The sequence below is a fragment of the Pangasianodon hypophthalmus genome, chromosome 5, assembly GCF_027358585.1.
Source record: "Pangasianodon hypophthalmus isolate fPanHyp1 chromosome 5, fPanHyp1.pri, whole genome shotgun sequence".
NCBI classification, from domain to species: Eukaryota; Metazoa; Chordata; class Actinopteri; order Siluriformes; family Pangasiidae; genus Pangasianodon; species Pangasianodon hypophthalmus.
Genome location: NC_069714.1, coordinates 13,067,865 through 13,093,311, shown reverse-complemented (window position 1 = coordinate 13,093,311; position 25,447 = coordinate 13,067,865). Strand labels below are relative to the sequence as shown.

The 25,447-nt window shown below is 37.8% G+C and overlaps 2 protein-coding genes across 3 annotated transcripts; one reads left to right on the top strand and one right to left on the bottom strand.

Moving 5' to 3' along the window:
• The first annotated feature begins 58 nt into the window (after window positions 1-58).
• On the top strand, window positions 59-15,011 carry hspbap1 (hspb associated protein 1). 2 transcript variants are annotated; one of them, XM_034304681.2, is made up of 8 exons: window positions 59-182; window positions 1,521-1,718; window positions 3,370-3,554; window positions 4,921-5,057; window positions 8,225-8,396; window positions 12,274-12,357; window positions 13,882-13,992; window positions 14,385-15,011. In XM_034304681.2, exons 2-8 carry the CDS (start codon window positions 1,535-1,537, stop codon window positions 14,892-14,894), a joined length of 1,383 nt encoding a protein of 460 aa, XP_034160572.1. In that variant the 5' UTR covers window positions 59-182; window positions 1,521-1,534; the 3' UTR covers window positions 14,895-15,011. The 2 variants fall into 2 exon arrangements, with proteins under 2 accessions (XP_034160572.1, XP_026767987.2); XM_026912186.3 differs by having other exon boundaries at window positions 104-279.
• A 267-nt stretch (window positions 15,012-15,278) lies between these two features.
• On the bottom strand, window positions 15,279-25,181 carry slc15a2 (solute carrier family 15 member 2). Its single transcript, XM_026912164.3, has 23 exons — window positions 24,894-25,181; window positions 24,148-24,194; window positions 23,787-23,874; window positions 23,519-23,660; window positions 23,270-23,362; window positions 23,067-23,166; window positions 22,763-22,853; window positions 22,544-22,621; window positions 21,858-21,940; window positions 21,688-21,771; window positions 21,514-21,603; window positions 21,278-21,322; window positions 20,220-20,255; window positions 19,932-20,020; window positions 19,187-19,268; window positions 18,948-19,076; window positions 18,600-18,764; window positions 18,390-18,436; window positions 18,099-18,206; window positions 17,762-17,858; window positions 17,316-17,459; window positions 17,136-17,240; window positions 15,279-16,640 (listed from the first exon to the last, which is right to left on the bottom strand). Exons 2-23 carry the CDS (start codon window positions 24,184-24,186, stop codon window positions 16,443-16,445), a joined length of 2,133 nt encoding a protein of 710 aa, XP_026767965.2. The 5' UTR covers window positions 24,187-24,194; window positions 24,894-25,181; the 3' UTR covers window positions 15,279-16,442.
• Window positions 25,182-25,447: the final 266 nt, after the last annotated feature.

Sequence of the window (25,447 nt, the reverse complement as noted above, 5' to 3'; positions counted from 1 at the left end):
GCATGCGGCTCTTACAACGGACGTGACGACACAGCTTAGAAACTGAAACTACTCTGTTCGCCATGTTGGATCTGTGTGGCCTTTACTGATACGACGACCTCCGTCCTGGCAGAGCCCGAATGGCTGGAGTTTCTCTTCCCGTCCGATTTTTTCTTTTTTTTTAAACCGTTGTTAGCTCTCACGTGAGTTTGTTTACAAGGCCAAATGAGAACAGAGAGTACTTTTGCGCTTTTCTGGGAGGCTGAGTGAACGTCCGCATGTCTAGCTGCTAGCTACATTGTGAGGCTGTGTTTTTATCTTTGGTTGTTTGAGCTTCGCGCAGTTGAACTCTGTAACTGTGTTTATGTAAAGCTCATGCAGAGGGAAAAATAAAATAGGTAGCGACGAGATAGCGTTTGTGCTTAAAACAGTTTGTAGATCGAAGCGTCTTCCGGTTGGCCATGATTATTCTGTCTCACCCCATGCTGTTCTTCATATCATATGCAAGCAGATACTATGTTAAGGCAGAGCTGCTATTCTCCACATGCATTTTTTTATATCAGTATAAGTCAGTTTAACTCAGCTGGTAATCTGTGAACAAGAGTGTGCTCAGATAAATAAGGAATAAAACACGACGGGGCGTGCTGTTACAGGAATATAAACAACGACAGGGTGGTGTAAAGCAGCCAGATGTGAAGCCCTGAAGTTGATTATTTTTCCACAACAGCACTTCTCGAAGTGTTTTTTTCTTCTTACTACTGCAGCAATTTGCCAACTGTTTTTATTATTCAGTCAGTGACGTCATATGTCTTATGATTTCATACTTTTTAATAGTTCATGTTGTGAAATGTCCCCGAGACATTACTAACATTATAACAGCTAGAAACATTTGTTTTTGCACCAGCCTGCCTTTTTGTCTCTAGAAGTTAAAAATACAAAAAAAGCCCTGCAGCTTGTCATTTGAGAGTTCTCCTTACATATTGTGTTAAATAAACGTCTCCTTACTGAATGATCTCTCTCTCTCTCTCTCTCTCTCTCTCTCTCTCTCTCTATATATATATATATATATATATATATATATATATATATATATATATATATAATATTTCCTTAAATATTTCCTTAAATAACAATGCATTCTTTCCATTTAATCTGTTTATTCATTCATTCATTATCGTTTGATTATGTGTAGCGTTGATCATTCAGATTCTTCTGAATGACTTGTTACTATAGGAACAATAAAGTATTTGAACAAGTGCATTAATATAAACCTGTGATTTGCCTTACAGCTAGCACTATTGTCAGAGCAGCTGTTATAGAAACTTAATCAACACCTTCTGACCAATCAGATTTGAGAATTCAACAGTGCCGTAGTATACAGAATCATAAGGAGATGAACAGAATAAGTGAAGCACTTCTGTCTCTGAGTCCCTGCTTACAATCTCGTGTAATGGAAATGTCACAGAGAATGAGAGAGAGCAGCTGTGGATGACTTGTCTGGTTCAATGGATGTGAACCTTCAAAACTGTGTCTCTGTTCAGTGACCTCTGCAGATATGGCCACTAAACCCTTCAGGCCAGAGGAAGCACGCAGGATCATGCAGTTTCTGCACAGGCCAGCAGTTTTCCTCAACATGACTGATAACTGGCCAGGACGGGACTGGACTTTGGAACATCTGGCACTTTGTCTAGAGGAGAAAACTGTACGTTTTCGTATTGGGAAGCGGTGTGAACAGAAGGGTAAGGAGCTTCTCAGTTGCTGCTGACTAAATGAAGTTACATACATAGTAGTTCATGGGTGTTCACCTTACATGACTTGTTTTGAAATAAGTTCCCTCAATGATGTCAGACAATAAAATATGTTGCACACTTTAAGGACAAAGTAAAATTAAAGAGCTATTTTATAAGCTCTTGGAATAGTTTTTTTTATATATATAAATTCTAAAATAAAGTGAATTCTCTTTCCATTAAAAACCATGGGGAATGCAAACTTCTGCATGTAACTGTGTAAGTGAATACTAAGATCTGAATGAAATGGTATATGCAGAGCACATTAAATTAATTAATGGTTACTACATTCCACTGTAGTTTATTTTCTCTGTTTTATTGATACATTCTCCTTCATTAGCATTTAAGTGACTAGGACTGTAATTTCCACTAACAGCTATAAATGTTAACTAAAGTATTAACTAAACCATTAGGGTTCAGGAGGTGCATTTCTCACCCACTACAAATAAGTGTGTAGACCTAACTTGGCCTCAACACACACACACACACACACACCCTAAACGCACTATAACAAATTACTGAAAACTTCAATAGGTAGTGTACAAGGTAAAAACAAATATTTTCATCATTTCTGTTGTTTATAATTTGTGCATATTAGTCCATTTTTTTTTACCATAGACTGACTGACATCCTGATGAAGTTTTTGATTGTGTGCTTGTGTGTGCAGGGCCTCCAATACAAAGGTTATACAATTGCTGTGAATTTCTGTGATGCAGAGTTTTGAAAATGAGCTGTAACTTAATATTATTAAGTTTTATTATTACACATTATTATGCCTTTATTTACATAGCCAGTATGTGCTGTTAGGATGTGGACAAGCATCTCATCCAGGGTGAATTCCTGCCTCGCATCCAGTGTCCTGGGATAATCCTGACCGGGATAAAGTTGTTAACGAAGATGAATGAACGAATATTTCTAAAGGAGATCTAAAAATGTTCTGTATCTACAATGAAATTTACATACTGCATACACTACTGAAATCTGTTTTCCCAGTAGTCGAGGCAATGTGATATTTGTCAGTGAAAGCTGTCATTTTGATTTTTAACATTTTAATTATGTGCAGTGATTATTATAATGCCAATATTACATTCTGGCATTTTTGACTGTATAATATACTCAAATCCTCACCTGTCTGTAGAGCAAGTCGTTCTGAATAGCATTTAAAAATGTAAGCTTGAAACGTTAGGTTCAGAGAGCTTGCTCAAAGGTGTCCTGGTGTGCAGCACTGACAGGAGATAGATCATTTGTTTCATCTACACGACAATGGTAGACATTTCCAATACTGTGTTATTTAATTTGACTGATGAATCAATTTTCCATTCATTCTGGCAGAAATCAAGTGTACCAAGATGCAATTTGTGCCCCGTACCGAAAGCACTGTGCAGTGGATGATTAAAACTTTGTGTCATTACAATACACATTTGATTGAGGTAATGCTAGGGCATTCCATTCAAACATTGTGCTGAATCAATAAGTAGTATATTCAGAATGAGCAGATACTGGCTTGAAATTGATGCTGAGGCCCCATCAGTGGCAGTTTTCCTAACAACCTCGCTGTGTAACTGCACCTTTTAATTCTATCTTTTTTTTTCTTTTTCACCAGCTCCTCTCTTTGAGACAGAGTGCTCATATGTCGAAGCAACTCTTGCAGAGTTTCTCTGTTGGACGAGGGGAAGTGACGCTGCATCTGTAGGCCCATTTGCTGATTATCCCCTTTCAGAGTACTGGGCTTATGCAGACTACAAGTATATCGCCCTCCTTTTTCAGGACAAGACCACCATGTTTAAGGTAAAGCAACATACAGTGTCCATCTTCTTACATCTCAAACCAACCATACTCTGTTCTAATTTTTGAATTAGATTAATTGTCAGACATATTTATTTATGCAATAATTATTATAATTTGTCTTTCTGTTGAATTTATGCCACTACTGTAGTATAAGTATTTAAATTCCTTAATACAGAAAAAGCTTACTGGACAATGACCATGTACTGTAGCAAAAGCTATGAAAGTAAATCAGGTACTGTTCTATACTAATTTACTAAAGCTTCCTATCTAATATGTTTCAGCAATAGAACAGATAGTTCAGAGAGCTTAGTCTTTGACTAAGAATAAAAATTAAAATGCAGTAGTGCAGCAGTTTGATTACAAGAAGAAAATTATTTAAACTGAGTATTGACTGTTTATTTAACCAGCTTTTTAAGTCTGGGATCTAACATTAAGCATGAAAAAATGAAATAATCCCAATCAGATAAAATAATTGTGATTAGTCAATTATGTATTTGTTGTAGGCCTAAATAGAACTTTTGTAGTGTCGAAGCACCTCATGGTCTCGGCTTAGTGAACAACTCACACGATCAGAAAGCAGATGATCCTTCACAGATTTTTCAGAGGAGGTGCTATCAAATAATCTTTGGTTGTGTTTTTATCTAACAGGCGAGATTCTTCATGAAGCATTTATCAATTCCCATTTTTATATGGTGTTGTCTGTGTATGTGCATTTCTATAGTTTGAACTGCCACACAAAGCATCCTTTGAGTCTTCTGGAAACACACAGTCTTTCTGACTAAATTGGAGCAATAAATCACTGGATGTGTTTTGCCCAGCTCTTGTTTTCAGTCAGTCAGACTACAGATGGTAATGGCAGAGAAGCTGTCTTAAAGTTTGCCACAAGGTTGCTTTGACCTGAATGTGTGGCGCTTACAGGCTTTCTCCTTCTTTGTAAATGATAATAAATGCTCGTGAGCTGTTGCCATTCTCTTTTGAGACAGCAATCCTGCCAAAGCCAAGCCTGTGAGACTGGCAGACATCAGCCTTTCTTAATTGATGAATAGTGCCATTTAAAAGTTGCTGAAAACCTCAGCTGCACAGTCTGCTCTTTACCGGCTCCCGGCTGTTAATAGATTCATTATCCAGGTTGCTGGGCAGCATCTTCAAGCACAGATGTTTTTTTTTTTTTTTAAGCATTGTTGTTGTTCTTATTGTAAAGGGAATATATTGACACATCAGGCATGCTATGCAAAGAGGCTTTTTTTTGTTACAGCAGTCTCATTATGGAGCAATTAATTAATTATTCTGTATTTTAGCTTTGTGAGCATTTATAGTAAAAACGTGAGTCTACAATGAAAGCCTTATCCAAACGAGTGTGTTGCAGGATGTATTGTGGTCTGACTTTGGCTATCCAGGCCGTGATGGGAGAGAGAGTACTCTATGGGTTGGTACAAATGGTGCTAACACTCCATGTCACCTGGACTCCTACGGATGCAATCTTGTCTTCCAAATTCAAGGCAGGTAATGGCACAGAGCTTGCGCATACAGTCCTTTAATACTGCACGTACAACCAAAAATGAAGACTTTGGGCTGTGTGACGCTTGTAAGTGCTAATACTGGACAAATGTACATTGCCAGTGAATATTTTCCAACAGTCATGTTTGATCTAGAACTAGGGTTAAAAATATAAGAAAAAACACATAATAGCTAGCAGAGAAGAAAAAGAATTTCAGTCTAGTCTAATCTCTTGACAGTTGTCTGCCTTGGTGGAACGCCACATCTTTCCTGTTTTTTAAATAGATTTTTAGATTCTACAGAATATGAAGAAAAAGTGTATAATGTAATCTGAATCTGAGTAATGAGGTAATACATCAGAAATGATATACTGCAGTAAATGTCCCTACTAGTCTGTGGAAAATCATTTATTTAATAAGTTATGGCAGAAAACTCTTTCAGTGTTTTCTAAAAATGTTTCTAAGTCAGTGCTGAAAAGTAACTTCAGTAATTCGTCACCAGTAACTGGAAGCTCTGGCACCTATTTAGTGCACCGACAATAAAAATAGATATACAGGTAATAAACAGGAGTAGGTGAGTTCTAACTATAATAGGTGAGTTCTAACTGATAACACATTATTAAGACAAATGTAATTATTAAGACAATGTGTGATACATTTTTCTTTTATCTTATCACTATTAGCCTACTTAATTTTACACTGGAAGCTAGGCGAGTTATGTGAGTTATCTTGTATATAAGTTAATCAAATGAAGCATAAACTGTGATAGTTATTAAAGGAGTGTGCATGACTAGATAAGATAAAAGGCTTTTAATGGGTTTCATTCATGTTTTTTATACAAAGCTTACTATTGGCTGAATTTAAATCATGATCACTTTAGCTTTTGAAAGACACATATATGTGAGTCAAGGATGCCTTTTTTATATTAATATTAGCTTTGCGTTAATAGTGTTTTATTTGTATTAATAGAGTTTGATGTTTCTTGTAGATTACAGAGCTACTATATAGTGTGACACCTGAAAACTACACTTCTCTGCTTTTTTCAGCTGAAGCAGCAGTTAGACCAAATGTAAATACATTTTTCATGACTGAAAAGCCAATTTCCTGAAGGGAAAAGGACGCAAGGTGTCAAATTTGCATTAGTGGTTACCTTCACTTCGTGCTGTCTTTATTTAGGTGTATATTGCATTACTCTCTTGATAAACATTTTTAAGTCTTTAATTATTATATTATATATTATATTATACACTCACCATACACCTGCACATTCATGCAGTTATCTAATAAGCCAATCATGTGGCAGCAGCGCAATGCATACAGGTCAAGAGCTTCAGTTAATGTTCAAACATCAGAATGGGGAAAGTGTGATCTCTATGACTTTAACAGTGGCATGGTTGTTTGTACCAGATGTGCTGGTTCGAGTATTTCAGATACTGCTGATCTCCTGGGATTTTCACACACAACAGTCTCTAGAGTTTACACAGAATGGTGTGAAAAAAAAAATAAAAAATTCCCTGAGCGGAGGGTCTGCTGAAACACCTTGTTGATGAGAGAGATCAGATGAGAATGACCAGACTGGTATGAGCTGACAGGAAGTCTATAGTAACACAAATAAGCAGTCTTTACAACCGTGATGAGCAGAACAGCATCTCAGAATGCACAACACATCAAACCTTGAGGTGGATGGGCTACAACAGCAGAAGTCCACGTCAGGTTCCACTCCTGTCAGCCAAGAACAAGAATCTGAGGCTATCATGGGCACAGGCTCACTGAAACTGGACAGCTGGAGACTGAAAAAGACCAGGTGATTTTTTTTTTTTTTTTTTTTTGGAAATCTGTCCAAATTGAGTCTGTGCCCATAATAGCCCCGTTTGTGGCTGACAGGAGTGGAACACAGTGTGTGGTCTTCTACTGTTGAAGCCCATCCACCTCAAGGTCGATGTTTTGTACATGCTGACATGCTTTTCTGCTCACAACGGTTGTAAAGAGAGGGATTATATGAGTTACTATAACCTTCCTGGCAGCTCGAACCAGTCTGGCCTCTGACCTCTCTAATCAACAAAGCATTTCCATTCACAGAACTGTCACTCACTCAGTCAGTTTTTGTTTGTTTGTTTTTTGCACCATTCGGTTAACCTCTAGAGACTGTTGTATTTGAAATTCCCAGGAGATCAGCAGTTTCTGAAATACTCAGACCAGCCCTTCTGGTACCAACCCTTCTGTATCTGCATGATTTTATGCATTGTGCTGCTGCCACATGATTGGCTGATTAGATAACTGCATAAATGTGCAGGTGTACAGGTATTCCTAATAAAGTGGACGGTGAGTGTATACTTATATACAGTGTGGTCCATAAGTCTGAGACCACATTGAAAATATGGGATTTTTTTTCCCATTTAAAATTGGAAGTAAACAGAAGGTTTTAGAATTTTTCAAATATTTAAAACAAAGAAAATAAATGTTCAATATTTAATATTCAAGATTCTGCACTATTTCTAGGTCCTATTTAAATGTAAGCAAATTTGTGATATTGACCATGTTAAAAGATCAGATTTTCCTCATGCCTAATCTCTTCTCTTGAAGCATGTGTTCAGACGACACTCTGATGGATTTGACATAAATGGAACATAAGGTTTTGCTCAAACTTGTGGAGTCCAGCTCAAGTGCACACTGTCATTAAAGCAAAAAGGGGACATACCAAATACTTAGAAACTCTGAAATTCCTGAAAAATTATTTCAAAGATTCTAGTTTTCTCTTTAGTTGTTATCATTAATATAATTTGTAATGAAAATTGTTATATTAAATTAGAAAAGAATGCAAAATAGAAGCATTTTCCCTAGTGGTCTCAGACTTTTGGATCCCACTGTAACTGATAGAAAGGATGGACATTCATGATGTACTTGGATTTTCTTGTTAGCAGTAATCCCTTCTCTGAGATTATTAAGTTTCCTGCTTCTTTATTCCAGCTCTCATCTTTATCCCCATACTTTTCAAAACAAAGTTGCACCCATGCTGCTTATCATGGTTCTGTCATTCAGTTCAGTAAAACCACTGACATATGTTCAGTAAGACCACTGACAGGTTGTTGGACTACAGGCTGGCCAGACAAAAAAATATTATGCACTTTGTATTGTGCTGCCATTAGTAGTAGCAATGATCTTTTTTTCCTCTAGAAAACGCTGGCATCTCTTTCCTCCTGATGATACAGAATGTATGTACCCAACACGTATACCGTATGAGGAGTCGAGTGTGTTCAGCCAGGTCAACGTGATACGTCCTGACATGCACCGATTCCCTGCTTTCCGAAGAGCCAGGGCCCACCTCGTCACTCTGGAGCCGGGTCAGGTAAAGAGCAGTTTGGTTTGGGATTCTTCATAATTCAAGCTCAAAAAGGTCATAACAGTCAGGGTTAGAGCTGAAGCTTGTAACCTTTTTTGCTGAAACAGTAAACATGCTTTATTGAGATAGTAACGAGCAAATTGTTTAAAACATGGTGTTTTTTTTTTTTGTTTTTTATACCTGCAGTGTCACTAGTTGGCAGGCCAAAAAAAGTTATTCATGAATGATTTAGAGTTACATTTTAAGTAAGGTATTTAGTTGTTGGATTGACTTGCCATTCTCTATGTAACATTAATCTGAACCTTTCACCAAGCACTCGGTAAACCTGACAGTCATGCTGATGTGCACAGCATTGCTTTTATTTTCATTAGAGACTTCTGTAGGGGCCGCAGATAATTCTAGCTTCATAAGACATGTTCACAGAGTCTCCTTGAATGAACTGGCAACAGATCACTATGTAATATATCCCCAAAAAAATCACCAAATCTCTCAAGTCATATCCTGCTGCATCAAGTCCCATTTGAAATATTAGTCAAATATCAGAAATAACATCCCAACACGAGTGCCTCCACTGAACAACATTCAGTATTTTTACACAATTTTCTACTAGTTTTACTCACTCCCTGGTTCTTCTCATCACATGACCACTACCACCAGGAGAGGGTTAAAGCTAACACACATGCTTCCTCTGAGACACAGGAAGCCAACTGCATCATTTAATACTGCTGCTCATGGTACATCACGCACAAAGCAAAGCGCTAATTGCCCTCTTCTGCATTCATGAGCTCACAGACAACCACCTTCGGTTAGTGTCACCCTTTGCACATAAGAGTGAAGACCTCGTGCTCTTGAGTGTCATTACAAAAGGAATGTCATTCAAAATTAATATAAATGTCAAAATTAATATAAAATTGAACTTGTGGCTACCTAAAACAGTTCCTTTTTTTTTTTAGAACAGCGTGATCCATCACGAGATCGTATAGCAGAACAGTTTGTTAAAATGGGGAAAAAATCTAGTAAAAGTATGTGGTACTTTTAGCAAAAACTATAAACAAAGTTATAATAAATAATATACAAATAGTTATTTTGTGAGCACTTGAGCACTTTTGAGTTTTATATTTGAAAATAGTAATTTGAACTTTAACTATGAGCACATACTGTCGTGTCAAAAAAATTTCACTTTATTTGCACTTCATTTTTATTCTTCTTCCTCTGTTTTCATGAATGTTTAAACACTAGCATGGTAAGCAGGAGCAAAATCATTTATATAGAATCCATGTTTCTTCACATACATGTGTGCATGCATGCATATGTTTGTGTGTGTGTGTGTGTGTGTGTGTGTGTGTGTGTGTGTGTGCACACGCATCCCCCCCCCCTTGTGGCATTCTGTACTGTTTACGAAGCCTCTTTGCTCACACACTTTGAGACAGGAGATGGTGGCAGGGCAATTAGTGGCAGTCCAACATTGCTAGTGTATTCTCTGGGAGCGCTTGCACTATCAGCAGCATACTAATGAAGACCAGAGATGTACATTTCCATTCTCACACAGAGAGCTTCACTGCCCACAAGTGCAAATACACAGTACAACCTTATAAATGGAGGATGGCTAAAATTTTTTGTGGTTCTCCATGTGTTTGTTTAAAACTTTGTTTGAAAGTTGAAAATCCAACATAATCCTCTTGATAGTTACACATAAATACACATTTACATAATGACACAAACACAAGAAAATTCCTGCAGGGATACCAGAGACTCCTTCCTGCCAACAGCTTATTGAAGACAGGGCCAAAGTTATGCAGTATCTGCACATTTGCTATCGATGGATCTGTTTCTTAAAATGGAGTTGAGCAGACTAGACAGTATGCTTTCAGTTTGTGATTATCCGAATGGAACGTTTCCATCTGATTACAGCAGCAGTTCATAAATAATGCAGGGTGCACATAAGAAAGCCATTACAGTATGGATAAATATTATTTCTGACTTGCAGTTACTGTAATACTGACAGTAACAATTAAGTAACTTGAGAAAACAGGCAAAAATGTTTACAGAATATAAAGAGCTTGCAGGAATAAAGAATGTAATACGATTTAAAGATTGACCAGGCCCTGTACACTTCCATGAACATAAATATCATGTAGTGCTGTAGAGCCACATTAAGACAGTATGACAGATTGCAGCTGCCCACTAGTGGAGAGCAAAATGTTGACATGCACTTGCTTTTGGTATTCTGTGCCTGTTCAAACACACAAGTCCAGAAACCTGCATGCTGATTGAGGGCGCTAATCTGTAATGTTGAATTGCTCTGCTTGGCTAAATCCAGTCCTGTTGACTTACTTCTGTAGACACAACGCAAACCCATCTAAGCTTCACCCATAAGTCCTATTTCTGCTAGATTTGTGCTGTGTAAAATTGTATAACATATTAACTTTGCATGATTTGTCAGTTAGTTTTGGGAACACTGCAAAAACTAACATCTTAGCATGTGAAAATGTCTTAAATATAGGCACATTTATCAAATATTTACTATGAGTTTATTATAAACAAATATAGCATTGAGCCTATTTGTAGACCATAACTAATTACAAGCTTGACATTATCTTACTTTATTGACTGATAATTTTACTTCTTTCTAGGATGCAGTCAGCTCCATAATTATTGGCCCCATTGATAAAGATTGGTAAAAGAGGTTATGAAAAATGTCTTTGAGGTTAGATCATGCACTGAAAAAGAGCTAAATCTAATTTTAATTGAAGATTAGATTAACAGTTTTATTCTTCTAAGAAAAAAAACATTATTATTCCCCGGCTTTTAGCACTTTGTGCAACCTCTCTCTGACAGCATAACAGCACTGAGTGTTCTCCAATAATGCTTGCTGAGATTGGAGAATACAAAGCAAGGAATCTGAGACCAGTCCTCTTCATATCCTCCAGAGTTCTGTCTTGTGAGCCCTCCTCTTCAAATCACCCCACAGTTTTTCAGTGGGGTTTAGGTCAAGTGTCTGTGATGGCCATGTCAAAAACTTGATTCTGTGGTCATTGAATCATTTTTGCATGGATTTGTTTTGGGTCATTGTCCTGCTGGAAGATCCAAACATGACCCAGTAAAACCATCCTTCTTTTTATGTAGGTTCCAAAGTTACAGTAGAGTCTAGTGAAATCCATGCACTTACATTTGTGTTGAGGTGGCACTGGCACATCTCCCAATTAGTATGTTGTCATATACAATAGGTGGCATCTAATTCTACACTATATGGACAAAAGTATGTGGACACTTGATCTTCATACCCAAATGTGGTCCTTTCCCAAACTGTTGCCACAAAGTTGGAAGCACACAATTGTCTAGAATGTCTTTGGATGCTGTAGCATTACAATTTACTCAGACCTGTTCCAGCATGAGGTCAGTGAAGACAGGGTTTGCCAGTGTTGGAGTGGAAGAACTCAAGTGGCTGGCACAGAATCCTGACCACAACCCCACTGAACACCTTTGGGATGAACTGAAACACTGACTGCACACCAAGCCTTCTCACCCGACAGCAGTGTCTGACCTCACTAATGCTCTTACTGGCTGAATAGGCAAATCCCCACAGCCACACTCCAAAATCTAGTGGAAGGGCTTCACAGAAGAGTGGAGGTTATTATAACAGCAAAGGGGGACTAAATCTGGAATGGGATGTTCAACAAACATCTATGGGTGTGATGTCCACATATATTTGGGCATATAGTGTAGATTTGATGACCTCAAAATGCCACCATCTTCTACAAATCTCCAACTGTGTTCCTTGGAGAAATTGCATGGCATTAGCCATCTAAGTTACTAAAATGACATTTTTGAAAATGACTGAGCTAATTTTGTCAATATTGTCTCTTCCTTTAATTTTCATTAGGTTCTTTTTGTCCCAAGACACTGGTGGCACTATGTGGAATCAGTAGATCCAGTAACTGTCAGTGTCAACTCTTGGATTGAGATGGTAAGGTGTCGTACCATCTGTTGTAATGTTATGCCAGCTATACACCGATCAACCATAACATTAAAACCACTGAGAGGTGAAGTGAGTAACATTGATTATCTCATTATAATGGCATCTGTCAAGTGGTAGGGTATATTAGGCAGCAAGTCTACAGTCAGTTGGAACCAGGAAAAATGGGCAGGCATAGTACAGCGATCTGAGCAACTTTGACAAGGGCCAAATTGTGATGGCTAAATGACTGGGTCAGAGCATCACCAAAACGGCAGGTATGCAGTGGTTAGTACCTACCAAAAGTGGTCCACAGAAGGGCAACAGGTGAACCAGCTACAGGGTCATGGGCGCCCAAGGCTCATTGATGCACGTGGGGAGCGAAGGCTAGCCCGTCTTGTCCGATCCTACAGAAGAGCTACTGTAGCACAAATTGCTGAAAAAGTTAATGCTGGTTATGATAGAAAGGTGTCAGAACACACAGTCCGTATGGGACTGCATAGCCCTGACCCCTTTCCACTGCCAAAAGCACCTACAATGGGCATGTGGGCATCAGAACTAGACCATGGAGCAATGGAAGAAGGTGGCCTGGGCTGATGAATCACGTTTTCTTTTACATCATGTGGACAGCCGGGTGTGTGTGCGTCGCTTACCTGGGGAAGAGATGGCACCAGGATGCACTATGGGAAGAAGGCAAGCCGGCAGAGGCAGTGTGACTGGGAAACCTTTGACCCTGGCATTCATGTGGATGTTACTTTGGCACGTACCACCTACCTGAACATTGCTGCAGACCAAGTACACCCCTTCATGGCAACAGTATTCCCTAATGGCAGTGGCCTCTTTCAGCAGGATAATGCGCCCTGCCACACTGCAAAAATTGTTCAGGAATGGTTTGAGGAACACAGCAAAGAGTTCAAGGTGTTGATTTGGCCTCCAATCTCAATCTGATTGAGCATCTGTGGGATGTGCTGGACAAACAGGTCCGATCCATGGATGCCCCACCTCACAACTTCCAGGACTTAAAAGATCTGCTGCTAACGTCTTGGTGCCAGATACCACAGCACACCTTCAGAGGTCATGTGGAGTCCGTGCCTCGACGGACCAGAGCTGTTTTGGCGGCACAAGGGTACCGACACAATATTAGGCAGGTGGTTTTAATGTTATGGCTGATCGTTGTATAAGGGTGGTCATGCACAGATGTTGTATTTGAATGATTTGAAATTCACATCATAGCTTATTATTGTGACATAGCTTAAGGCTTAGACCCTTCATGATTCATCTGCATTGTCACTGTGATAGATGCCATGTGTTGTCTGCATTTTGCTAATGAATGTTGATTTGACTAAGTGTGAAGGCACCCCTGTAAATGAGTAGCGCATTAATTCTCTACTAATGCATGCAAGCAGTATACTGTCTACTGTTACAGGTGTTCTCTGCAAGGACAAGGGAGCGATCAGTTGAGATCTAGAACAGTAAGTAATGTTCATGACCACTCTCAGGATTCCCTTTTAGTGACACACTCATGTTTCAATGCAGGAGGTGGATGATGAAGCCCGAATAGGAGAGGCTCTGACCAAAACCATCATCTGTGCATTAAAGACTAAACCAAGTGTGGATAACAAAGACAACTGGCTCAATCCTACTGAGGTACCTATGCAGATGAAAATGAACAATTTGTGTCACTCGTCACAATGCAGAGGGCGCTCCAGTCTTGATAGATGTTTGTTTTCACTCGCGCTGGCCTTGTCATCAATCTGTACACATGGCTGAAAGAGCGGAATCTGTCTGTTGACTTAGATCCAGATTTCCAAACAAAAACAGGCAGATTCCTCAATCACAGCTTTGTGTACAGACTGATAACAAGGCCAGGACCACTGACAACATCCTCACGTGGTACCATAACCTACATTGACCACAAACCTGTGCCCTGTTTGTACATGTTAAAAGGTGAACTGACAGCATTTTAAGTTGTGGTAAAGATTGTAATTGGACAGTCTGTTGTTCACCCCATCCATGCTGTGTCTGGTGTTGTGTTAAAGGATGGGATCTCTACACATGATGAAAACATGCAGTACTTGAATCTAGCAGTGAAGGCTTACACGACTAAAAGGAGCTTACATTCTGAAGACTGGCTCACATGTGCAGAACAACCCAGTCCCTCTGCTTTGAAGCGGGACTCCAGTGGTCATTTGAAGACCCCTGTCACTGAGCCTGTGACCTCATTTTCATTGCCCTTTGGATCTCACCTCATTCCTGTTACTTGTCATGCAGACATGCCTCAGAAACCCACAATGACAAACCCCAAAGAGGCTCTCATTTCAAAAGACAATACACTCTTTTACACACAAAAAAGAACAAAGCCCCTGCATACAGATACACATGGGAAAGAAGAGGCAATCAGTGTATCAGAGGAGGAAGAAGAAGATGGAAATGGTGGTGCAGTGTATGGGCGAATATCCACTAATGATGTGCTGGACTGCTTGCTACATCCTGATGTCATCGCCCTTGTTACAAAGCTAATGATAGACAGACAAAAAGAGCTTGACTAAACAAGTCAAGCAATTTTTTGCACTGTATTAACTTTACACATAAAATATTGTGGTTAATAAATACTTCATTGCTAATAATTATTAGTAATAAATATTAATAATAATTTGAAAGAAAAAGGAGCATGGTCTTTGTCACATTATTATTGATGCACTGATTCTACATATATTTATGTAAAAGTCAAAGAAATGTTGAGACAATGCTGTTTTTCTTGTGATATAAAATGATAGTGTCATACAACCTCATATCTCACAGAGATAAAGCTATAACATACTGTTCTCTACTGGGAACTGCGTCCTTGGGCAGTGGAAAGACAATATATAAAGTATAACTTATCACATGGCCTTGATGAAATTCGACGAAAAAACAAAGTCTTAAACCCAAGCACCAATCTGAAAATGAATTTTATTTACACGATTTCTGTCACAAAAAAAGAAGTGGAGCCTAACCACTGATATGTTTATTAGTCTATGGAAATTCATACTGATCATTGTAAACTGAGTTGGTGTGTCAGATATACACCAGGTTGCCAGCTTATTAGTTAAATCTATCATTGCTTTATTTTCAGTACATTCTTATCACGGTCATTGTCATAAGCCACAATTCTCTCAATAGGTGGAGCATCTGCTGTTCATACTAGGGTCTATAAACTGTATATAAGATATATGGTCTGTGCTATTGTTATGGTGGATCCAGAGCAGGAAACTGCGGTTGAAACAGGAACATACTCGAGGGCATACGCACACACACACACACAAACACACACACACACACACACACTCATTCATGCAAAATTCAGTTAGCCAATCCACAAGCAAAACTAGGCAGACAGTAGCCTGAACTCAGGATCATATCCCAGACCCTGGAGCCGTGAGGCCCAGTGCTGCCCATCTCTTCATTGGTATTTAATAAACTGGCAGCTCTGTAGTTGTCTGAAGTCAGTTTGTATAGCATTACCTTCATAATGTCAATGGACACAAAAATACATCTTCCACTATCAAGCTTATTTTTATACAGAGCCCCTAAGGGGACATGGTGATGCAAAAAAAAAATTAGATGGGAGGAAAATTTATATTACAATGCTTTTGCGTTCGCTCGCAGAACCTTTGCATTCCCCCAAGAAACTTTCGGTTCTCTTGCAATTTTTTTAATAGATATTTATTTTTTTAAAGATATTTGCGAGAGAACACAAAGTTTCTCGGGTAAACGCAAAAAAATCCATGTTTTTTCCATCACCATGTCCCCTTAGGTGCTCTGTATGTTTATAATGTCCAACCTATAGCTTTAAATTACACATGTTATGTCTTAAATGCATAAACACAAAGATAAATACAGCCATATGAAAATTTAGTATTTAGTTATTTCTTGCTTTAAATATGATATGTCAATGATCCATTAGTAGGAGGGATCAAATAAGGATCAAATAAAAATCCTAGAATGGTCCTAAAATTCCCATTATTAACAAAAATGCAATGAACAGTATTTCCTGACTATGATTAGTTTGATCTTATTTAGTATAAATTATACATCAGAAGAAACAAGTAGTTGTGCTACATCTTTGTGCTCTTTGGGACATCAATCATGTCCATATTCTCTTTTTCTTTCTCCTTTAACTTAACCATGTTGTCCTCATCTTTGGCGAGCTTGGCCAGCTGATCAGGGTCCACATAGGTGTAGAAATAGGCCATGATGGAGAAGATGATGCTGACTGCAACCAGCAGTGCAGCAAAGAGCAGAAACTCTGTCCACTGTAGATGAAATCACTCAGTCTTTCAGTACAAAATCTTATACATATATACATCTTATACATAAATGTGTGGTAGCCCGGGAAAACGCTTCATGTGGTGAAATTTTCACATTTTCTACTATATAGTTATGAAAACTAAATGTTTCTCTTTTGCATGTATCTCAACCCCAAGTCTATTACCCCCAAGTGAAAAGGAACAAAATGTAAAATGTTTTAAAAAAAAAAATTCCATGTTGTTTTGGTTAAATATATTTATGGTTCCTTAAAGTTGAGATATCAAAATATGTTATAGGTAGAAAATTATTTGGCCAAACTTTTTGGCTGTTGCCACGTTATTCAACGGGTTTTCCCAGACTGCCACACAAATACTCTAAGTATAAGAGAATCTTTTACTTCACTGTCATGTTAGGTGTATATTGTGTTTTTATTAACTTTTATTAACTTTCGCTTATCAGACTAGGTGTCATAAAAAGAAACCACCAGATCCAGAGCTTACCTGCTCTAGCCCAGCTCCCTCTGCCACAATCAGCACAATGACATTCCCAAAAGCCACAGTAAGAAGCCATCCTGCCTGCAGCACAGACTTCATACTGGCTGGGGCCTGAGGGCACAAGCTTTGGCATGAGCAACTGAAACTAACAGAACATAAAAACTAAAACGTGGTTCACTGACTTACCTGTGAATATGAGAATTCTAGACCAGTGATGGAGAACATGACCTCCCCTGCAGTGATGAGGACATACTGTGGGATCTGCCAGGCAATGTGCACATTGTTTGCCTGGACATCCTCCATCTTATGAAGCTCTAATGTTTCTGTACCCTGTACAAACAACAAGCAACTGTTGACCCTTTTTAGCCTGGCTTACCCATTCCTGTGTCATTATCTCATATGGGTAGGTAGAGAAAATTTCAGTTTTAAGAAGCACCAACCATCATTTAAATCCTAAACTGAATACTGTTTTCTGTGACTCTCTGTTTGTGAGCTGACTCCAATTTCTATATTATACCTTGTAAAAACTTTTGCCAAAATTCCAATCTACATGATTGTCCACGAAATTGATAAACAAACATACCCATCGCATCTATAGTAAAACATTAACCACACAAGATAAAATCTTTTACCATGCCAAGAATGAATGTGTAGGTGGCACCAAAGTCAAGAAGCCCCAGATCAATATAATATGTCTTTGTGTCTGATTTGCAGGTAACTTGTGTGTATCTGCAGGGATTTAAAAAAAAAAAAAAAAAAAAAAAAAAAACTTCAAAGTCATGCACTTCATCAACCAAGACCTTGATCACGCATAAAATCTGTAATCAGTGTGATATGAAAGTCCATAAAAAGTCCATAAAAAGAATGTTTTCAACTCAAGAGATAATGAATTACTAAAGAGAGATAATGAATTACTAGATATTACATGATTGTAAATAAGTATAGCTATTGGTGGGATACAGTACTCACATTCCTCTTTCAACACTTAAGCTTGCAGAGATCCCGTAACTGCTTGGTGCAAAGAAATTTACACTGCCTACTGTTATGTTCATATTCTCTGAGTGGGTATTAATGAATCTAAAAAAAAAAATAGTCACATATTTATAGTTCATTGCAAAGGACCATCCAAGTTGTACTATGCAAAGTTTGATAATTCTACTGAAGATTAACCATGCAGTTAAATTTTGACCTCAGAAACACCCTCCCCTGCTCAGTGTGATTCTTATTTAATATTTATGATTCACCAAAGTTGTACTGTACCTGAGGAAGGCTTCTCCTTTCTCAGATTTGATGATATTATCCTTCTCCTTCATTTTAGTGACAGAAAAAGTAAAAGAGGACAATGTAATATCACTACAGTACTAAATTAAATAAGAACCTGATATAATATTAATATATTTGGATGTCAATTGTGTTTTTATTTGTCAAAAGTACTTCCTAGAGAAATTCAGGAAACTCTTTTAAACATACCTGTTTACACTTAATAACAGTGCCCTCACTATACAAGATGAGGCTATAGGCAAGGTTCTCAGTGATGTTAAGTTCGCACTGGTGAGGTACTCCGTTTTGAGAGACAGTGACTGGTAAGACTTTGTGGACATCCTCAAGTGGAAGTCTAGTGTATCCCACAGGATCCTGACAACATAGCAATGATTTCATTATTTGCTTTATATTGGGTACAAAAATCTATTTTAAAATAAACTTAAAATAATTTAATGATAGATAGATAGATAGATAGATAGATAGATAGATAGATAGATAGATAGATAGATAGAATGATTGAATGATTGAATTAATGAGTGTGAGTGCTGACTTCACCTTATAGGATTCTATTTTGTCAGGGAAAATATTATGTCCTTTAATTTCTACAGACAGAGCCTCTCCATTAACAAGGTTAAAGACTTGTAGCAGACACTCTTTGGGTGGTGGAGGTTCCACAACCGTTTTCTTTGCCAGAAAATACAACATAGAGTACAGCACGTTCAGTACTGACAGTTTCTGACATGCATTTAAATTTGTAACATTGTGGTATAAATAAAGGGTGTCCAAAGACATACAATGACATTGACTTCCACTACAGTTGCAGCACAGAAAGCTAGTGCAGCAAGGATCATTCCTGTGGCCATCTTCCTTAGAGGCCTGAACACAGGAGAGAGATACAGAAGTTAAACAAGCAACAAGTCAAACATTTGACTATTAAGTTGACTTTGTTTTTCTCATGTTTGCACCTGTATGTCCAAAACACTATTTACAGAAGCATGTAGATAAATGTGCACGGATATAACTCGCTCATAATCATTTTCAATAAATTCCATGAATATTCCACAGGGGATAACACTTAAGGTATAAAAAAAAACCAGCAAATGTTTTCAAACATTCTGAAACTGAGGTAATGCAAGACTTAATATGAATAAAATGATAAGGAAAAAGGAATAAAATGTAAATTTAGGCCTGGTGTCATGTCAGATTGCATTTTATAATCCACACATAACTTAATAATGAACCAGCACACACCACAGTATGTAAAATAACAAAAAAAGCAAAGTTGTGAAGAAAATGCAAAATGTACACTAAAAGAAATAACACAAAATGCCAAACAGTGGTTACATTAAGGAATTCATCTTCTGCATGTAAAGCAGAACAATCTGGTCTGCAATGTTTTGCTGCACCTTGCATAATCACTGACACTGCATATGCTGTTTTGCACTTTGTTAGACAATAAAAAAAACTTTAAGTGTCATAAAATAAAAGTTTATTGGGACTTTTCATTTCACGTGGATACATAGTTTCGGGTGTACTTACGTGAGGTTGATCCGACAAAGGCCAACGAGCGGGTACACACCCATGTCAAAGATAGGGACGAACACCAGAATGAGCAAAGCATTCAGCATCTTAATATCAAGGAGGGGAAAAACAATACATGATGCATCAGAGCTCAATAACCATAATGATCAGAAAATCATAAAAATATATGGCTGATAAAACAGATAACAGGAAATATGTTGCTTAAATTTTATGATAGTTTCTTAGGAACATCATCATGTCACTAAGCTTTAATCAGACCAAGGGAAGATTTGTGCATATGGGTACCTGCATTTGATCAGGCTTTATTATGAAGCCTCCACCCTGTAAAACATAAAGATATAGATTAATGGATGGAACTACAACTCACCTAACAATTTAAAATTAAGCAATATAAAAAGTTTTGTCTGCAGTTCAGTTGCTTGAACCATTCCCTACAAAGATAAGTCACTTTTCCTGAATAATTAATAAACTTTCGTAAACTAGACTGCAAACATAAAAAAATAACACAGAGAAGCAACATTTGCAGTTTTTTTATATTATTTAAGTTACTGTTAGTCATTTCTGCACCTCACTTACCCTACATGCAAAGTAAAGTAAATACAATAATTCCTGTATTTTTGACCACGGTTTTTAGATCCAGTTATGAAGAACCCAAGTTTTACACATTTTAATGTCTTCCTTTTTGTAATACATTGAAGTAGAGCTCACTGTTAAGGACATTACAATTAGCTGATAATTTAAGTGAAGTGCCAATCATGGGAAATCACAAAAAAAAATCAAAAAAGTGTACAGAGCATGAGGTTTCTAGAACAGTAATTGAGAAACATAGATATAAATAATTCAAAGACTGCATTGCATTGTACTGTATATTCACTGTATTTCATTATTATCATCAGATAATAATGAAATCTCGAGAGAGAGTAATGGATCAACACTGAGAAGACCCATCATGGAGAGCCACCACTGCAAACAGTTTAGTATTTCCCTACTACACCTCAATTATTAGATAATTATCAATACCTCTATAGGTTGTTTTACCTATTCTGTATTTTGTGTTGTTAGATGGACAACTTTATGAAAGATAATTCATTGCTTAGCTCAGCAGAATACATCAACTGATTGTAAAACTCCCATTATTCTAAAGAATATATTGATCCTTAGTGTATATGTGAATGCTCAGTGGATTTTAAACTTTATTACCCATTTCTCATTTCCCTGTAATCAGGTGATTGCACAAGGGACAAAAACCCACATAGTCACATTATGAAACAGGACATGATGCACTGAACCTACCATCTATATGAGCTTAGAAAGCTTCTTTAAAGAAATGACAGAAGACTTACAAAATCCATGTTCATCCGAGTGGCCTGCAGGGTCCAGCGAGATCCCTGATACAAAATAAGAGCTTTTCAATTCAGCTCCACTCCGATTCTTCATTTTAAAGTAAGACATATTCTGTGTGTTTTTATTATCTTTATTATCTCTTATGTGCATTTGACAAGGGAACTATAAACCAAAGTTTGGAACCTCGGTAATCAAACAAGTATGATGTTAGTTTGTAAAATGATAATTTTTTTACCTGCTGATCAAAGAGAGCCCAGAACATGGGCAATGGAATATAGAGAACCAGCACCCGGAGCACCATTTTGATCTCCTGAATAAGTCCTTTCTGGTGGCACATGACACATAAAACAATCACAACAGTGTATATTTAGAGTGCACAACAGAATCCAAGTTTTATAAATATTCATACCGAATACTTTTCCTCGGCCCAATCTAGCCAGTGATTCCGTTTTGGGCTTTTCTTGCTGCTTCTCCACCGATTGCGTATGGCAAACTGATCAACAGAACAGTGATTAACTGGAGTTACATTGCAATTTCACTATCAATCTGCCAGACTGTCTTGTGAAAAACATTTCTTACCCCAATGCACTTGCAGACATTCAACAAGACATTTCCTTCAGGTGGGGACTTTTTATATAGCCCACTGCCAGCAATGAAAACCACTAGGCAAACAACAGACACTCAGTATCAGACAAGTGGCAGTCACCAACCCCTATATCAGAGGTACATATATGTGTTGAGCAGCAATTTTATTATTCTAAATCTAAAGCTGGTCGTTATAGGCTGCCTTTTACAGTTAAGCTGTTGTTCATATTATTTCAATGATAAAATCATTGAAAAACACCAGCACTTAAATTAGGAAAGTTTGTAAAATGTTCTTAGAGTAGCTTGTAAGAAGGGAAATCTGCCAAATCACTCTACAGTAGAGTACCACAATGATACACTTGCCTTACAAGCTTAATATTTTTCCAAAGTTGTTTACACAGACTAAGAAATGAGGCCAACTGTTTTTACAAGGTATCCATAATGCTGACTCAGGTTAAAGCTCACTCTTCTGCTCTGTTTAACAGACACATTTACCAGACTGCCAAAACAAGCTTTAACAATTCAAAGACAATACAAATATATACAATATGATTCCAGTATTGACCTGTTTATCCACATTAGTGCTTCTGGTCTCAGAAACTATATGCAATATCACATACATAGTAGTGATCATTGTGTGTTTTGAGTTGTTCTGAACCCGAAAGTGGGGCTAAACTCACCGAGAGCAACGATCATTAAAGCTGCAGGGACTCCAAAGGCTAGAGCATAGCAATCACCTCCAAAACACTGAACGTCACCTGTGTTGTAAAAATTAAACCTGTACTTACAGCATAACCACAGATATGTGTAAGGATGTAACTGCATATTAGTGGCGGAAACCATTATCATGGTTTGTACAACTTTAACACAGCAGAAATCTGTAGCATTATAGGATTAACCTCTTAGAATTGGTGTGATGACGGTGGAAAGCACACTCCCAGCATTGATTGACATATAGAAGATTGAGAAGAACTTTCTTCTCTCCTCTGTCTGAGAAACACAAAGGAAACCCAATTCTTAAAGCAGTATGATTTAGGAAAGAAGTACTAAATCAGACCACCAAGATAACAAGTTCAACAATAATGTAACTGACTAACTGTATTGTGATTGTGATTGTAGTGTGCAAACAGGTTCAGTGATAATGTAATTGACTAACTGTAGCATGACTGTGACTATAGTGAAAACGTGTCATGACTATCTCACATGCTCTTCTTCAAACTGGTCCCCACCAAACGCTGCCACACAAGGTTTGATTCCTCCTGTCCCAAAAGCGATGAGGATGAGACCAAACATGGACAGAGCTCTGTGATAAAACAAAAAGTGTATAACATGTAAAACACACCTCTCACACATGGTAGCACATCCATAGCTCAATTACTACGAATGCACACAAACAAAACACTTACATATGTACAGTGCTGTCCCCAACGTCTGGTATCGCACCAACAGACTTTACCACATGGCCAATGACATACACGATTGACAGATAGATGATGGTTCTGTGAATACAGCACAAAGAGTTTCAATACTTCAAGTTTAATCCAGCTATCTCTTAAACGTCAAGTAAATACATCTTAAATAAATCAGGTTTAATCCAGCTAACTCTTACAGTTAACTGATTCATGCAAATGACCACTGTAGCCTTTATAACTTACTTGAACTTCCCCAGCCACGAGTCAGCTATGATGGCCCCTATTACGGGAGTAAAGTAGCACAGGCCAGAGAACGCATGGTATATAGCAGTGGAGAGGTTGCTGCTCCAGTGGAGGTAATGGATGAAGTAAAGTGTGAGCACCGCTTTATGAAAAAGAGAAATTCATGGTACCTTTGCATGTCAAAAATATTTTATGTGATGCGCACAACATAAAAGTGAAACAACATGTGCTTTGTATAAAACACAGGACGCTTGTGCTCCTTCATTACCTTTCATGCCATAATAGGAGAATCTCTCACAGAACTCATTGACTACGATGAAGGAAATGCTAAGCGGGTAGTTGGTCCCACATATTTTCTGTAAAAGCGTAAGTAACATAAGGACATAAGGACACTTCTCATTAGACACAGTTCACATCAGACAACATGAACCGTCAGGTTTATTTTATAGCACTTATTGAAACTGACACCAAGCCCAATGCTCGAGTCAACTAGGACAACATCCTGACCGATCTCAATACTCATTTAACACTTGCAGTCATGAAAATGTTGCTGGTATTTTAATTTACTATAGCTGCTGGGAACCATTCTGAGATGTATCAGTGACAGCGAGATAAATGTAACATCTTACTGGTGATGCCTTTCTTTTATTAGGTTGTTTCGCCTCCATGGTATTATCTAAAAAAGAAAAGAGGAAAAAACAGAAAGTTAACTCCAAACTATTTACAGGAAAGACCAATTCAGTAATGAGATTTCTAGCATTAATATCATATTACTCTGGTATACAAGGAAGTATCTTGGTCTATGGCGTTATTATGTGACCAAAAAATTGAAATGGTGATTATCTTATCCAATATATCATATTATTATTCTCAGCTCAACAGAAAAAAAAAAAAAAAAAACAGTAATGACGATGTTACTATCTTTTGCTGCAGTGAACCTAGACACTGGGAGTTTCTGTTACAGGAGCTAGGTTTAGTTTGTACCCGTAGGTTTGACCTGTTACATCTCAACTTGAATTTTAACTTTACACAGCCTTTAGCTGAGGTAACTGTCTCGTTTTAAAGCACTTAAATTAAAAGAAAAAAAAGTTTAAATTAAAAAAAATAAATAAATAATTCCCCCAAAAGGCTGCATAGTTATGCTTTGTTAAACAACTATCTTCGCGGTGTTATCTTTACCACATGTAGCCTATTTAGCACTGAAAATACAGCTGAACACCTCTTTGACTTTGAGTCTTTGAGACTTTTTCCCTTGAAAACAACGTAAAATTCACAACATGCGACGTTTGACTTAAGTTTTAGTATCCCTACATTCAACAAACAGCAATTATGTGTTCGTGGTGAGTCGCTGTAACTTAGAAGAACACATAATTACCGTTAGCTGTATCGTCTTTGCGAATCTTCAGCCTGTGTGTGTTGGCAGCAGCGCGCTATAGTCTTCTTCTGAACCACGCGTCCAAGCCCGTCCCTCAGCAGTGCACAAACTCTGCTGTTTAACTCTGCCGTTTAACTCTGCTCTACTCTGCTCTTATGAGGTGATAACTTTGTTTTGGATAATGTTTTACTAATTCGCTTCAACCTGTCATCTGTCATTTCAGCTTTATACAATGTGTGTCATAAAATATTTTACACACATATAAAGCCATCAGGAAAAGTAGTAAAGAGTTGAATTCCAGTTGCATACTGTAGGAAATGCCCGTTATCCTCCTCCTCCTCCTGCTGCTGCTCCCAGTCAGCAGAGCTGCAGCCTACACATAACACACTGCACACACACACCACTACACATGACACACACATCACTACACATCACTACACATAACACATACATGTCTACACATCATTACACATGACACACACATCACTACACATCACTACACATAACACATACATGTCTACACATCATTACACATGACACACACATCACTACAC